The 15,071-nt window shown below is 51.0% G+C and overlaps 1 protein-coding gene across 3 annotated transcripts in view; it reads left to right on the forward strand.

Moving 5' to 3' along the window:
- EPB42 (erythrocyte membrane protein band 4.2) overlaps positions 1 to 15,071 on the forward strand; it is a 21,834-nt gene continuing 6,763 nt past the window's right edge. For 2 of the 3 annotated variants that reach the window (XM_013993102.2, XM_021097033.1), the window contains exons 1-10: positions 1 to 196; positions 3,910 to 4,095; positions 5,020 to 5,250; positions 7,867 to 7,985; positions 9,154 to 9,258; positions 10,115 to 10,292; positions 10,900 to 11,038; positions 11,307 to 11,410; positions 12,411 to 12,653; positions 13,984 to 14,283. In XM_013993102.2, the coding sequence (XP_013848556.1) occupies positions 187 to 196; positions 3,910 to 4,095; positions 5,020 to 5,250; positions 7,867 to 7,985; positions 9,154 to 9,258; positions 10,115 to 10,292; positions 10,900 to 11,038; positions 11,307 to 11,410; positions 12,411 to 12,653; positions 13,984 to 14,283 (1,615 nt within the window). In that variant the 5' untranslated portion in view covers positions 1 to 186. Of the gene's footprint in view, positions 197 to 649; positions 707 to 3,909; positions 4,096 to 5,019; positions 5,251 to 7,866; positions 7,986 to 9,153; positions 9,259 to 10,114; positions 10,293 to 10,899; positions 11,039 to 11,306; positions 11,411 to 12,410; positions 12,654 to 13,983; positions 14,284 to 15,071 lie in introns of those variants that run through there. The other variant, XM_021097044.1, reaches the window with a different exon arrangement.

Below are 15,071 nucleotides of genomic sequence, written 5' to 3' on the forward strand. Positions count from 1 at the left end.
TAGGAGAGACAAACATGTGGGGAAGCTCATAGGAGGAACAGAAGGAAATGCTGTTTACAGATTCTTAAGCCAACTGAAGTGCCTTCATCATTTTCTGTCTGGAAGAGAGATTCAGAGAGAGAGCTCAGAGCGACAGTTCAAGACAGGCATTTCCTGTGGTCAAGTGGATCCGAGCAGCCTGCAGTCATGGGACAGGGTGAGCCAAGCAGCTCTCCATGGGGCTTACTGGACTGTCTGTAGCTCCTCCATCATTACATGTTTTCATTAAAAGAAGTAGAATGGTGGGGTTCCTGTTGTGGCTCAATGGTAACCCACCCGGCTAGTATCTATGAGGATGTGGGTTTGATCCCTGGCCCCACTCAGTGGGTTAAGGATCCAGCATTGTCTTGAGCTGTGGTGTAGGTCACAGACGCGGCTCAGACTCTGTATTACTGTGGCTATGGCATAGGCTGGCAGCTGCAGCTCCAATGCAACTCCTAGCCTGGGAACTTCCACATGCCACAAGTGTGGCCCTAAAAAGCAAAAAAAATAAATAAAATGAAGTAGGATGGTGGTGGGAGTGATGATGGTATGACTAGGGTGGCAGGTGGGAGTGGGTGTTGATAGTGGTGGAGGTGATATGGTAGGGCTGTGGTGGGAGAGAGTAAATGGGTGCTGCTGCTGATGGAGGTGTGAGGGGGGTGACAAGTGCTGGGTGGTGGTGAAGGTAAGTGTTCTGTGACTCTGGTGGGGAAGGTAGCAGTAGGTGCTGGCAGCAGTGGAGGTGATCGTGGTGGGTTATGGTGGGGAAAGGAGGCAGTGCCATGGTGGTGAAACTGGTGGTGTGGCTGTGGAGTGGCAATAGAGTAGACTGTTGATGGTAAACTGGTCCATAGTGATGACGGTGGTAAGAGGGTGATGGTAGTTAAATCTGTTTATTTTCTTATCCTAGGATCATCATAACATGACTCTTTTCACTGGGTCGTGGTACCTCTGGACGATAAATCTGGGAAAGCACAGGGGTGTCAGAGCCTCAAGGCGGTTGGGAGAGAAGGGAGGTAGGAGTCAGGAGTCCAACTGAAAGGGACAGAGGCAGACATTAAGCAAGAAAACAGGCAGAAGCAGAGGATACAGAAAACTCAAGGGCATCTGTTAGAACATTTCCAAGTCCTCTTTGTGGAATGAGGGTAGCCTAAGAGAATGTTTAATACTTAACGGGCCACCTCCTGGTCTGGTTTTTCTGGGCCATGGGAATCGTAGGTCTTATGAGCCTTTAGATGCAAGAGTCACATGCAACCTCAGATGAGTTGGTTCTACTTTCTGGGCCTCCCTCTTCTCATCTATGAAACAAGAGGATTAGACTCAGTAATTTTATTTTATTGTATTTTATTTAATTTATTGATTTATTGATTTATTGTATGTGTGTGTCTTTTTGCCTTTTCTAGGACCGCTCCTATAGCATATGGAGGTTCCCAGGCTACGGGTCTAATCAGAGCTCTTGCTGCTAGCCTACACCAGAGCCACAGCAACACGAGATCCAAGCCATGAGTCTTTGACCTACAGCACAGCTCACGGCAATGCTGGATCCTTAACCCACTGAGCGAGGCCAGGGATTGATCCTGCAACCCCATGGTTCCCAGTTGGATTTGTTTCCGCTGCACCATGACTGGAACTCCCTAGACTCAGTGATTTTTTTTTTTTTTTCCTAATGTCCAAAAGTTTATTTTTCAGAAAGGTTTTTTTTTTTTTTTTTTTTTTTTTTTTTTTTTTTTATTTTCCCACTGTACAGCAAGGGGGTCAGGTGATCCTTACATGTATACATTGCAATTACATTTTTTCCCCCACCCTTTCTTCTGTTGCAACATGAGTATCTAGACATAGTTCTCAATGCTATTCAGCAGGATCTCCTTGTAAATCTATTCTAGGTTGTGTCTGATAAGCCCAAGCTCCCGATCCCTCCCACTCCCTCCCCCTCCCATCAGGCAACCACAAGTCTCTTCTCCAAGTCCATGATTTTCTTTTCTGAGGAGATGTTCATTTGTGCTGGATATTAGATTCCAGTTATAAGTGATATCATATGGTATTTGTCTTTGTCTTTCTGGCTCATTTCACTCAGGATGAGATTCTCTAGCTCCATCCATGTTGCTGCAAATGGCATTATGTCATCCTTTTTTATGGCTGAGTAGTATTCCATTGTGTATATATACCACTTCTTCCGAATCCAATCCTCTGTCGATGGACATTTGGATTGTTTCCATGTCCTGGCTATTGTGAATAGTGCTGCAATGAACATGCGGGTGCATGTGTCTCTTTTAAGTAGAGTTTTGTCCGGATAGATGCCCCAGAGTGGGATTGTGGGGTCATATGGAAGTTCTATGTATAGATTTCTAAGGTATCTCCAAACTGTTCTCCATAGTGGCTGTACCAGTTTACATTCCCACCAGCAGTGCAGGAGGGTTCCCTTTTCTCCACAGCCCCTCCAGCATTTGCCATTTGTGGATTTATTAATGATGGCCATTCTGACTGGTGTGAGGTGGTGTCTCATGGTAGTTTTGATTTGCATTTCTCTTATAATCAGCGATGTTGAGCATTTTTTCATGTGTTTGTTGGCCATCTGTATATCTTCTTTGGAGAAATGTCTATTCAGGTCTTTTGCCCATTTTTCCATTGATTGATTGGTTTTTTTGCTGTTGAGTTGTATAAGTTGCTTATATATTCTAGAGATTAAGCCCTTGTCAGTTGCATCATTTGAAACTATTTTCTCCCATTCTGAAAGTTGTCTTTTGGTTTTCTTTTTGGTTTCCTTTGCTGTGCAGAAGCTTTTCAGTTTGATGAGGTCCCATGGGTTTATTTTTGCTCTAATTTCTATTGCTTTGGGAGACTGACCTGAGAAAATATTCATGATGTTGATGTCAGAGAGTGTTTTGCCTATGTTTTCTTCTAGGAGTTTGATGGTTAGACTCAGTGATTTTAAAACCAGTTCTGAAAATTATCTGATTATGTTCTCAGCAAAGACTGAGTAGGGGGGAGCAATATTGTGGGTTTTAGTTATTGCTTTTGGATTGGGACCAGAAAAGGAAGTCAACCATGAGAACAAGCATTGCTCTTATTAATAATAACAGTAATAGTTCTACTTAATGTGACTTACTCTCTGTCTGACACTGTGCCCAGTGTATTACATGCATTATCTTTTTGGCTTTCCACAACCCTGCAAGGAGGGATGGCTATTCTCTTGGAAATTTTAAAAAAAATTTTTTTTCCTTTTTTTGGTCTTTTGTCTTTTTAGGACCCCACCGCCCATGGCATATGGACGTTCCCTGGCTAGGGGTCAAATCAGAGCTGAGGCTGCTGGCCCACACCACAGCCACAGCAAGGCAGGATCCATGCCACGTTTGAGAATTACACCACAACAGCTCACAGCAACCCAGATCCTTAACCCACTGAGCAAGGCCAGGGATGGAACCCTCATCCTTATGGATACTACTCAGTTTCAATAGCCCTGAGCCACAATGGGAGCTCTGGGATGGTTATTCTAAGGAAGAGGACACTGAGGCTAAGAGTGGTTAAGTTACTTGCCTGGGGTGGCACAGCTAGTAAGTTGAGCCAAGGATGTGAACCCTGATGTCTCTTAATTTCTGTGGGGTTTTTTGTGGGGTTATTTTGGCCGCCCCTTGGCATACGGAATTCTCGGGCTAAGGATCAGATTTGAGCCTCAGTTTCAGACCTACACTGCAGCTATGGCAACACCACATCCTTAAACCCACTGTGCCAGGCTGGGGATCGACCCTGCGTCCTGGAGCTGCAGAGAAGCCACCAATCCCATTGAGCCACAGCAACTTTGAAACCTGGTGTCTCTGACACTAAGGTCTCTGCTTTTACTGATACTGTCACATTGACCTAGTCTCCATGACTTCATCCTTTCCACAACAGGCCTAGGGATCAAGTGCTGTGACTTCCAGGCAGCGAGAAACAATGCCGAGCACCACACCCAAGACATCAGCTCCCAGCGTCTTACAGTGAGGAGGGGGCAGCCCTTCACCATCAGCCTGCACTTCCAGGCTCCAGTCCACACATTCCTGAGCACCATGAAGAAGATAGTCCTCGTGGCACAAACTGGTGAGTAGGGCAGGCCTCAACCTCTTTGGAGGACAGAGGCGGGGGGCATCTTTCCCTAGCTCCCTCTCAAGGGACCAAGGGGCACCTGGGCCTCAAAGAAGGCCTGCCCACCAGTAGCGCCTGTGAACATGAGGTAATATGTGTAATAAGCAGCAGTTATTATGATTCAGAAGTTGAGCATTATCACTAAGTGTTTCCTTTGGGTTGCAAATACGGTATGTTTTTTGGAAAAGCCTGAATGGAATTTAGGCTAAATACAACATTTAATTGCTACTACTTGCTGAATCTGTACTACATGTCAGATAAGGCCAAGGGCTTTACCTGCAATATTTCATTAAGACCTCACGTGGGAGTTCCCGTCGTGGCGCAGTGGTTAACGAATCCGACTAGGAACCATGAGGTTGCGGGTTCGGTCCCTGCCCTTGCTCAGTGGGTTAACAATCCGGCGTTACTGTGAGCTGTGGTGTAGGTTGCAGACGCGGCTCGGATCCCGCGTTGCTGTGGCTCTGGCGTAGGCCGGTGGCTACAGCTCCAATTGGACCCCTAGCCTGGGAACCTCCATATGCCGTGGGAGCGGCCCAAGAAATAGCAACAACAAAAACAAAAACAAACAAAAATAAATAAATAAATAAAATAAAATGTTAAAAAAAAAAAAAAAAAAAGACCTCACGTGGACCCTGCAAAGGAGGTACTGTTGCTACATGAACGTCATACACTATGAACTTCTTCTAGATGTCGGTCCATGGGAGTTGAGGACCATGCTCTCCCATCACCCTTTACGGCTTCCCATTTCTGGCTGGGCAGTTTTCATTCTCCTCCTCCAAAACTAATTCTCCCCTGCTCCACCTTTGTGATATTTCATTTTGTTACTCTGAGCTGTGGCCAAGAGGTCCAAGTGATTGATGCTCCTCCGTGTGACTGCAGGAGAGCAGCCTTCCCAGGACAACAGGACCCAAGCCACGTTCTCAATTTCCAGTCTGGGGGATGCGAAGTCATGGAGTGCAAGGGTCAAGGAGAGAGATGACCAATCCTGGACCATCTCTGTGACCACACCCGCAGATGCTGTCATTGGCCACTACTCACTTCTGCTGCAGGCCTCAGGCAGGGAGCAATGCCTGGGCCAGTTCACCCTCCTCTTTAACCCCTGGAGTCAAGGTGAGTTTGGACCTGGGCCAGCCTGGGCTGCCCAGGACTTAAGTCCTAGGAGCTGAGGCTCGAGTGCTGCAGATACCAGAAGACAGTTCCCACCAGGACAGCACCAGCTCTCAGCCACCGTGGCACCTGCTCCCTGAATGAACGGTCTCTCAGACCCAGGGTCCTGTGTTAGCATGGGAAGCAGCCAGGGGCTGTTGAAAGCAGAGGCTTATCTGGTGCTGGCTCAGGCTATTTGGTCAAAAGAGTGAGACCCACTGAAATGACCATGGGAAACTACCGTTTAGTGTAACAGGACAGGGGCCCAGAGCAGCAAAGTGCTTCAGGAATGGAGGCAACCTGGGGGAAGGGCTTCTCTCTTCCCTCCCTGGGCTCCCAGAGTCTGTCTTCAGTCTGTCTGTCTTTCTAAAATTTGGGGGACCCTCTTTAACAAAAAGAACACAGAATTTTGAATTGTTCAGACCCCTCCCAGTTTGAGCGGCAAATCAAACAGCCAGCCTCCCACAGCTCAGCAGCCTGGAGAGGGTGGTGCTTTCCTGGGGGCCGGGGGCCTCCTTCGGCCCAACCAGTGGCTACCTAGGGTAAAGCTCAGCCCTCACTGCCAGGGAAAGGGCAGCAGACCTGACTGATATGCCCCCGACGGGAACCAAGAGATCATCCTCTCTTCCTTCCCAGCCCAAAGATTGAGTCTGTCTCTCCTTTTTGAATCTGCCACCCTACACCTTAATTCTTTGGGCTCTGTGAAGGGGTGTTTGAAGGAATGGAAGACAGCTTCTTCTGGCTTACCTGTCCTTGCTACCCCAGAAAATCCTTTTCTCTCATGAGTTCACTGCGAACCCAAAGAGGACAAAGCAGGGCTGGGGACAAGGGGCAGTAGAAGACATCTTCCCAGGTTCCTGCAGCCCCTATCCCTGGACCCCCCCATTCCTGACACCCTTTCTGTGTGGCCCCTGAATCCCACTGGGTGCCTGTATCCACTTCCCTTGCCCAGGCTGGGGTTCTCCAGCACCCCCTCCTTCAGATGGCCCTGCCTGTCCTCAGTCCAAGCCCTTTGTTCCTGCTCCAAGGGGGGTGACAGGTGGAACATTGGGTGGGCACTAGTGTCCATCCAAGAACCCTTGCCCCAGGTGAGTGAGTGAAGACTCAGGGCACCCTCAGCTGGGGGAGGCCCCATGGCTCTCTGCACAAAGACAGCAAGACCCTCAAACTGTTTCCCCCCAAAGCCAAGGCTTTAGTGTATCTGCTTCGCTGGCTCTGAGCACACATCCGTAGCTAGCCCTTGACAATCTGAACAAAGATATAGCAAAGACAATCCTGGGACAAAGCCTGGTTCTTAGGGAGCTCACAGCCTTGACCCTGTGCCAGGATTCCCACCTCCATGCTCAGCTTGTAGGGACTGCATAGAGAAGGCCTCTCTATGTGGGTGTACTTCTGAGTGTGTTGCAGGGAGGGTGTCTGACTGGCTAGGGGTGAGTTTTTAGCCCTGCTTATCTGGGAGGGAAGAGATTTTCAGAGATTACCTGGGATTTGGTCTCATTTTAGCATCCTTGGTGATGGGCTTCTCCTGGATTTGAAAGGAAAATTCATATCCTGTAATGAAAGCTGGAGGCCTATTCATAAGCAGGAAACTTTATAAAAGGGGGGGGGGGCAGAGAAGAGCAGGGGGTGCGACCTGTGCTCTGATAATGTACTTCCCAAAGCCTGCAGAGTTTTGGGCCAAACACCTCAGTTTGAAGCAATTTCCAAAGAAGTGACATCCAACTGACTTTATGGGCAGTACTCAAAACAGAGGGGCAGAGGTCCAGGGCTCCTTGGGCACATAGTTCTGTGATCTTAAGCCCCAGGTTCTTCAGGGCTTCCTGATTTCTAATATCTCATCCTTTGCTGCTTTGTGTACTCTCATCCTGGTTGGGTGAGAGTACTCCCCTGGAACCAGTCTAACCACCCCACAACATCCCCCACAACAGGCAGAAGGAGACACTTGGCAAGCAGAGCAGTCCCCTCTACCCTGTTGCTCCCAGCTTCCTAGAGTGGGCAGTGGCTTCCTTAAGGCCCCCACCCTCCTCATGCTCCCCAGTCCAGGCCCTTGGATGAGGACGGCAGGAGAGGAAGCCGGGAGAGACCATGGGAGTCCCAGGCCCACTTGGACACCCTGGGTGGAAACCAGTGGTCTGGCTGCTGCTCCACATGGCCCCACCGTCCCCTCTGACCTGTCTCACAAGTCTCATCTTCCTGTCTGCTCACCCCTGTCAACAGCTCTGATTGGCCCGTGGGAAGCTCCCTGGGCTGTGGCCCAATTCTCTCTCTCGGGCCGGTAGCCCGAGGGCTGCAAGTATCTCTGGGCACCAGTAGGCCCTTTAAGGTTGGCCTCTCCTGTGCTGGCTGACTATGAGGGCCACCGGAGCTGACCCAGGGACTCTGACCGCTTCCCCACTTTCACCAGAAAGGCTGGGTTCCACTGGGGAGTGAAAAGAGGGTGCTCTTCCTCGGTCCCCACCAGGCCTGGATCAGAAGGGAAGGCCTGCAGCCAAATCTGGCCTGAGCAGGCAGGCAGAGGCCTGGAGGTGGAGGGTAGGCCTGGCACTCCACACACCCTCACTCCTGCCTGTTTCTCTCCAGAGGATGCTGTATTCCTGGGGAATAAGGCTCAATGCAGCGAATATGTACTGAACCAGAACGGCCTCATCTTCACGGGCACAGCTGACTGCATCGAGGCCATGCCCTGGGATTTTGGCCAGGTATGGGGGCTCCGGGGAGGGCAGGAAGACAGTGATTGCCCCATAACCTTCAGGGCTCAGGCCAAACAGAGCAGGCAAGTCCCAAAGCCCCGATCACGAGGGCATTTCTTTAGGCAATTTCAGCCACATGGTGCCTCTCTTCCCTCAGGGCCACATTAGACCATCCTCCTCCTCAACTTCCAGAGTTATCTTCCTAAAAGACCATGCAAATCAAACCTCTGTTAAATCCCCACCATCTACAGGATAAAAACCAAATTCCCTGGGTTGACATAAAAGGCCCTTCACAGCTAGGCCACTGCTTCCCTTTCCCAAGAGCCACCCCATGCTCCAGCCCCTGAACATGCAGGCTGATTATTCCCTCTGCAAGTACTACCCTCCCTCCCTTTTTCTCTGGAAAACTCCTACTCATGTTTTGTTTTATTTTTTTTGTTTTTTGTTTTTTGCTTTTTAGGGCCATCCCACAGCATATGGAGGTTCCCAGGCTAGGGGTCGAATCGGAGCTACAGCTGCCAGCCACAGCCACAGCAACGCCAAATCCGAGCCACATCTATGATCTACACCACAGCTCATGGCAACGGCAGATCCTTAACCCACTGAGCGAGGCCAGGGATTGAACCCACAACCTCATGGTTCCTAGTCGGATTCACTTCCCATGCGCCATGATGGGAACTCCCTACCCATCTTTTAAGGCCTTCTGAAAGGCTTCCCCCACCCCCAGAGGCAGACTGAATCTTCCCACTGTGATTGCTTCCTTAGTTGCTGAGCTCTAAGTAATCTAAATGGCTACATGTACCCCCCAACTCCTAATTGCAGGGTCCTCAAAAGCAGGCTGCAGTGGTTTCCTCCCCATGCAGTGCAGCTCTGTCAGGAGAGTGGGAGCAAGTTACATGGAAAACAACAGAGAGGGGACAGGAAAGGAAAGGACACCGCCCTGTGCTCAAGAGTTCACACTCAGGAGAGACAGGCAACAGAACAGGCAAAGGGCTGGAGTGTCCGGCACAGGGAACCAGGGGGCCCCAGGGGAGGGAGCGAAAAGCCAACAGATCTCCAGTGGGACAAGGCAGGAAGGAGTGGAGCCTGAGTCTTGGAGGAGGAGGGAACAGGCTGGCATATGGGAGGAGAGCCTGAGCTGGACACCCTCCATCACAGCCCTCTGTGATCCTTGCAGTTCGAGGAGGATGTCATTGACCTCAGCCTGAAGTTACTGAGCGTGAACAAGCAGGTGGAGGAGTGGGGAGATCCTGTGCATGTGGCCCACACCTTGGGCACATTGGTGAGTGAGGCTGGGTCGTAGTCGGGGAGGGGGGCGATGAGACAGCATTCTTCCCACAAACCAGCCCCACCTCTACGGCCCTGGGCATCTTCAAATCACAAATGGTCCCCTCCTCCCAGGGTGTCGGGGACAGTCCCTGGAGAAGGGTCTGAGTGAGGAGGGGCGGACAACAGTGTCCACAGGGCAGAGAAAAGCACAGGGAGGTGTCATCCCTCAGGACACAAGCCAGTGAGAACTAAAAGTGGCCTGGATTTGCTCAGAGCACTCCTCCCCCCTGCCTCCCGTCCCCCAGCCCAACCCTGGGGCTTAGGTCCTTCTTACCTAAGGTGCTCCAAGGAACTTGTTTTCTTTTCTAAACGATTCCCATGAAGGTGGCTTGGTGCTTTCTCGTCGTCCTTAAAGTCCTTTTGCAGGGGTAACATGTTTCCATGTCCTCATGTGGCTCCATCCTCCCTTCTGGAGAGGTAGGGAGGAAGCAGGCCCAGCCCATGAGGAGGAGGAAGCTTCTGACATGGATGCAAGGGCCTGGAGGCCCCAGGTGCAAACACTCTCAAGGCATTGGGCCGGGCGGAGGTGGGGCAGGGGAAGGAGCCCTGAAAGCACCTGGCAAGGGGCAGCCCTCCTGCTGCTCATGTGCCCAGTGTGGTCCTCAAACCCCAGAGGGCTTGTTGAAGAGGACCCTGCACCAGGTGTCATCCCTGGAGGGTATAACCCCATGGGCAAAGGTGGACCCCAGGAACATGCAGGTTTAACAAGTTCCAGGTGACTCCCATCCATGATGGTCTGATCACCACATAAAGGAAAATGAGCCCCCCTCCCCTGCTCCCCTATAACATCCACACATCTCCCCAAACAGCTGCAGGTGCTCAAGGAGAAGAGTGTGCTGCCCACCTCGCAGATCCAGACTGCCCAGGAAAAGGCCTTGCTGTACAAGCGCCGGGGTAGCGCACCCATCCTGCGGCAGTGGCTCACGGGCCTAGGGAGACCCGTGTACGAGAGTCAGGCCTGGGTATTGGCTGCTGTCACTTGCACAGGTATAGAGCAAGCGTGCCTGCTGCACGTACACATCAGCTCAGCTACTGCACAGTGTCTGCTCTGACTCTTGGGTTTTGCCCCGTATCCCCCACCCCATGTTGGCCAGAACCTCCAAAAGCAGGCCCTGCCTGCTCTCTGCAGCGTTTCCCCACTCTCATCACACCCATAACTGCTTCCTGTGCATCATCTTTCCAAGAAGCCAGCTCCTCATCCTGGCTACCTCCTCCCAACCAGCTTCAGCTCCTTTTCCTAATCCAGCAGAGCTGGGATCATCCGGTGAGCTCTGCCCCCAAATTCACTTCTCCCTGAAGCTCCCCTGTCCCGGCCCCAGAAAAGCAAGCCCCAGTGCTCTGTTGTGTATCCCGTAAGCCTCCCTGTGCTGTCTAACTCTTAGGTACCTCATTTCTCAGCCTTGATCTGGCCTGGGTGTGGTGGGTGTCAGTTCTAACTTCCCAGTGCCTGTGCCCCTTCTCTTTCCACAATGTCACCTGGCATTTAAGACAGCAAAAGTGGCCAGTGTCCAGAGGAGACACTGAAAACACGAGCCACACTGCCCTTCTCAACCCAGGCCTCTCTGATACCCTGATTTTGCCCCTTTCCACGTAGTGCTGCGAGGCCTGGGAATCCCTGCCCGAGTTGTTACCACGTTCACTTCAGCCCAGGGCACCGGTGGGAGCCTACTGGTGGATGAGTTCTACAGCAAGGAGGGCCTTCAGAATGGAGAGGGCCAGAGAGGCAGAATCTGGTGAGAAGCCTGACGGGAATGCGGGCCCAGACCTGGAAGGCCCCAAATTCTCTAAGTGTCACCTGTGGGAACCTCCCACCCTGAGTGGCCCTGCTGAGAGTAGGCCTTCCTTGGACACTGCTAATTAGGGCTGGTCCTGGCATGCACGCCCCTTCCTGGGAGCATGGCAACTGCTCTTACACAGCCTCCTCTCGCCTCCATAGTAATGACTCTGTCATTTCTACAACCTCTTCAGGACTCTTTTTCTTACTTGAGTTCTTCCCTTCAGGATCTTCCAGACATCCACGGAGTGCTGGATGAAACGGCCTGCTCTGCCCCAGGGTTATGACGGATGGCAGATTCTGCACCCTAGTGCCCCCAGTGGAGTTAGAGGTAAAGTCTGGTAAAGCCAGCGCAGAGCTGTGTGAACACAAGGAGTCCTTCTGAGGGGAAACAGGGACAGCCAGGAATCCAAAGGGGGTCTGTATCCCCTAAAACAGGAGATGCAGTAGGAATGACAGTGGCTGGGGGAATGCTGACCTCATGCCCACGGACTCAAGGGAACAAAGGTGTCAGCCACCGTGGCCACCAGGCCCAGGGGAATCTACCCCCTCAGAGCAACAGGCAAGGGAGATGATCTCAATGAAGGGCAGAGGGTCTTAAGACAGCTTATAGAGTGGGACTCCTGAGGTTCTGGATGTGGATGAAGAGGGTATCAGGGAAGGAATCTTGAGGAGCCACATAAAGGACAGCTGTTTTGTTCCCAGAAACAGAACCCTCACAGAGGTGGGCACATAATAACGACTCAATAAAGGCAACCCATTTCTATCACATCCATAGTCTAAGCGGGCTTAGGAACTCCTGGTCGCAACTGTTCTTCCCTGAGGTACTTAGCTGTCCAGTTTCTGAAAGAGCTTCTGTCATAGGCCATGACCAAAAAGCATTGTCACTCAATAGTGAATTTCAGGAGTTCCCGTCGTGGCGCAGTGGTTAACGAATCCGACTAGGAACCATGAGGTTACAGGTTCGATCCCTGCCCTTGCTCAGTGGGTTAACGATCTGGCGTTGCTGTGAGCTGTGGTGTAGGTTGCAGACGTGGCTCAGATCCTGCGTTGCTGTGGCTCTGGCGTAGGCTGGCAGCTACAGCTCCGATTAGACCCCTAGCCTGGGAACCTCCATATGCCGTGGGAGCGGCCCAAGAAATGGCAAAAAAAAAAAAAAAAAAAGTGAATTTCACCTCGGCAGTGCCCTCTCAGAAATTTCACCTTCCTAGTGCCCACCTCTGACCTTGATCCCAAGGGAAGGACAATAGAACGTAGGAGGTGGTGCAGCTCTGACCCAAGTCAGGATCTGGGTGTGGTTCCTCTCGCTTACCAATGCTTCTCTCCCTCAGTTTTGGGGGAATGTGATCTGGTCCCAGTCAGAGCGGTCAAGGAAGGGACAGTGGGGCTGACCCCTGCGGTACTGGATATTTTTGCCTCTGTAAACGCCTCATGTGTGGTCTGGAAGTGCCGTGAGGATGGGACACTGGAGTTGACCGAGTCCAACACTAAGTATTGTGGCAACAACATTAGCACCAAAGTTGTGGCCAGTGACCGCTGTGAAGACATCACACAGAACTACAAGTATCCTGAAGGTAACGGACAGGAAAGGGCCCCGGGCTTCTCAGCACTGGAAATAGCAACAGAGGGAAAGGGATGAGCCAGACACATGCAGGCCAGAGAGAGGTGCAGTGCTTTCCCCATCATAGAAAACAGGCTTTCTCAACCCTGTTTGACATTATTCACATTCTGGACCAGATAACTTTGTTGTGGAAGCTGTGCATCATAGGACATTTAGCAGCATTCCTGGTCTCTCTCTGCTAGATGTCAGCTCTCCCTCCACTACCACCACCAACAGTGACAACCAGAAATGCCTCCTGAGGAGTTCCCTTCACGGCTCAGCGGTTAACAAATCCAACTAGTATTCATGAGGATGTGGGTTCAATTCCTGGCTTCGCTCAGTGGGTTAAGGATCCAGCATTGCCATGAGCTGTGGTGTAGGTCGCACATGCGGTTCAGATCCCATGTTGCTGTGGCTGTGGTGCAGGCCAGCAGCTGTAGCTCTGATTTGACCCCTAGCCTGGGAACTTCCATATGCCATGGGTGCAGCCCTAATAAATAAATAAATAAATAAATGCCTCCTGACATTTCCAGATGTCCCCTGCGTGCAAAACTGTCCCCAGCTGAGAAACATAGCTAGAACGGAGCCCACTTAATACCAAGCCCAGCTGCCAGGCAAAGTCTCTCTCTCTTGTTCTCCTTCAGGGCCTCCAACCTGTTCTTCCCTTTGTATTAGTTAATGGAGCCCATCACCGTCCACCCATTTGTCCTTGAGCCATCCCTGTCACCACCCCACAGAACCCTCACAACCCATCCCCTCCCCACAGTATTGGCTATATATCACCCAGGGCCTCATCTTCTCTTGTCCACAGTATTGCAGCAGCCTCCTAAGTGGACCCCCACCCCCAATCTCTCCATCATTATTTCATCTCCAAATTAGAGTTTCCAGAATGAGCTTCCAAAGACACAAATGTAATACTGTTACTGAATATTCCTACTCCAGAATATTCCATAGCCTCCCTTGCCCTTGGAATAAGTCCAAATTCCTTCACTTAGGAAGATTCAAGTGCCTGCAAAACTTGCCTCAGAGACAGTGTGACTTGTACAATACTAACTGTTCAAGGGGCCAATCAATAGCACTTGAAGAGCTTGGGCCTTGAGTGACTTAGAAGAGATAGGCTGTCCCTGTGGTGGGTCTGCCTAACACAGACCTTTTAAGCTAAAAATGGCCCTAGAGGTTTGCAAAGCTCTTGTGACTTTGACATTTGAGCAGCAGTGGGTAAACGAATCTTAATCCTGGGCTTTTATTAGAAGGGTCTACACCTGCTTGATTAAGAGGCCTGCTTTGTTTATTCCGTTTTTCAGGATCTCCTAAAGAAAAAAAGGTGCTGGAGAAAGTTTGGAAAAACAGAAGGAAACATGGGAAAGTCCGTGACGTCTATCCTCCCAGTCTCGAGACTGGCGATCCTCTCCACTTTTTTTTGGAAGCGCCCAGCTCCCTACCTCTGGGAGGGGATGCCCGAATCTCCGTGAACTTGATAAACCCCAATGACTATGAGAAGGAAGTGAAGCTGGCACTCGGGCTGCAGGCGGTGTACTACAATGGCGTCCTTGCTGCCACACTCTGGAAGGATCAGTTTCTCCTCACAGTCGAGGCCAACTCGGGTAACTCGCCCCCCATCCCCAGACACTCCACACCCAGCTCCCACCCAGGCAGGCACCAGCCATGTAGCACCCTCTGCAGATCTGAAGAGATGGCTTCTAGCCACAGGTGTGCGCTCTCTGTCTCTCTCTCTCCCTCTCTCTCCCTCTCTCTTATTCTTTACTGAGCTTCACACAGAGGAAAAATGCCCATGATTGCAGTTGTGTAAGTAAACAGACCACGGAGCAGTGTAAGTGTTTGCTAAGGTAAACAGAGCACAGTGGTAGGGGAGCATCTCACCCAGGCTGGAGCACTGCCCTGGATCTTGAAGGATGAACACAACAGCATGGGAGAGAAAAGTGAGTCATGGGCATTTTAGGTTCTTCCTAAAAGGGACATAGGCCCAGGTTCTTCCTCCTCTTTAATATTCTTTTTTTTTTTTTTTTTTTTTTTGTCTTTTTGTTGCTATTTCTTGGGCCGCTCCCGCAGCATATGGAGGTTCCCAGGCTAGGGGTTGAATCGGAGCTGCAGCCACCGGCCTACGCCAGAGCCACAGCAACGCAGGATCCGAGCCGCGTGTGCAACCTACACCACAGCTCACGGCAATGCCGGATCGTTAACCCACTGAGCAAGGGCAGGGATCGAACCCGCAACCTCATGTTTCCTAGTCGGATTCGTTAACCACTGCGCCACGACGGGAACTCCCTCTTTAATATTCTTATTGGAGTCCCTGTTGTGGCTCAGCAGTTAATGAACCCAACTAGCATTCATGAGGACGTGGGTTCGATCCCTGGCCTCGCTCAGTGGGTTA

The sequence above is a fragment of the Sus scrofa genome, chromosome 1, assembly GCF_000003025.6.
Source record: "Sus scrofa isolate TJ Tabasco breed Duroc chromosome 1, Sscrofa11.1, whole genome shotgun sequence".
In the NCBI taxonomy this organism is placed as follows: Eukaryota; Metazoa; Chordata; class Mammalia; order Artiodactyla; family Suidae; genus Sus; species Sus scrofa.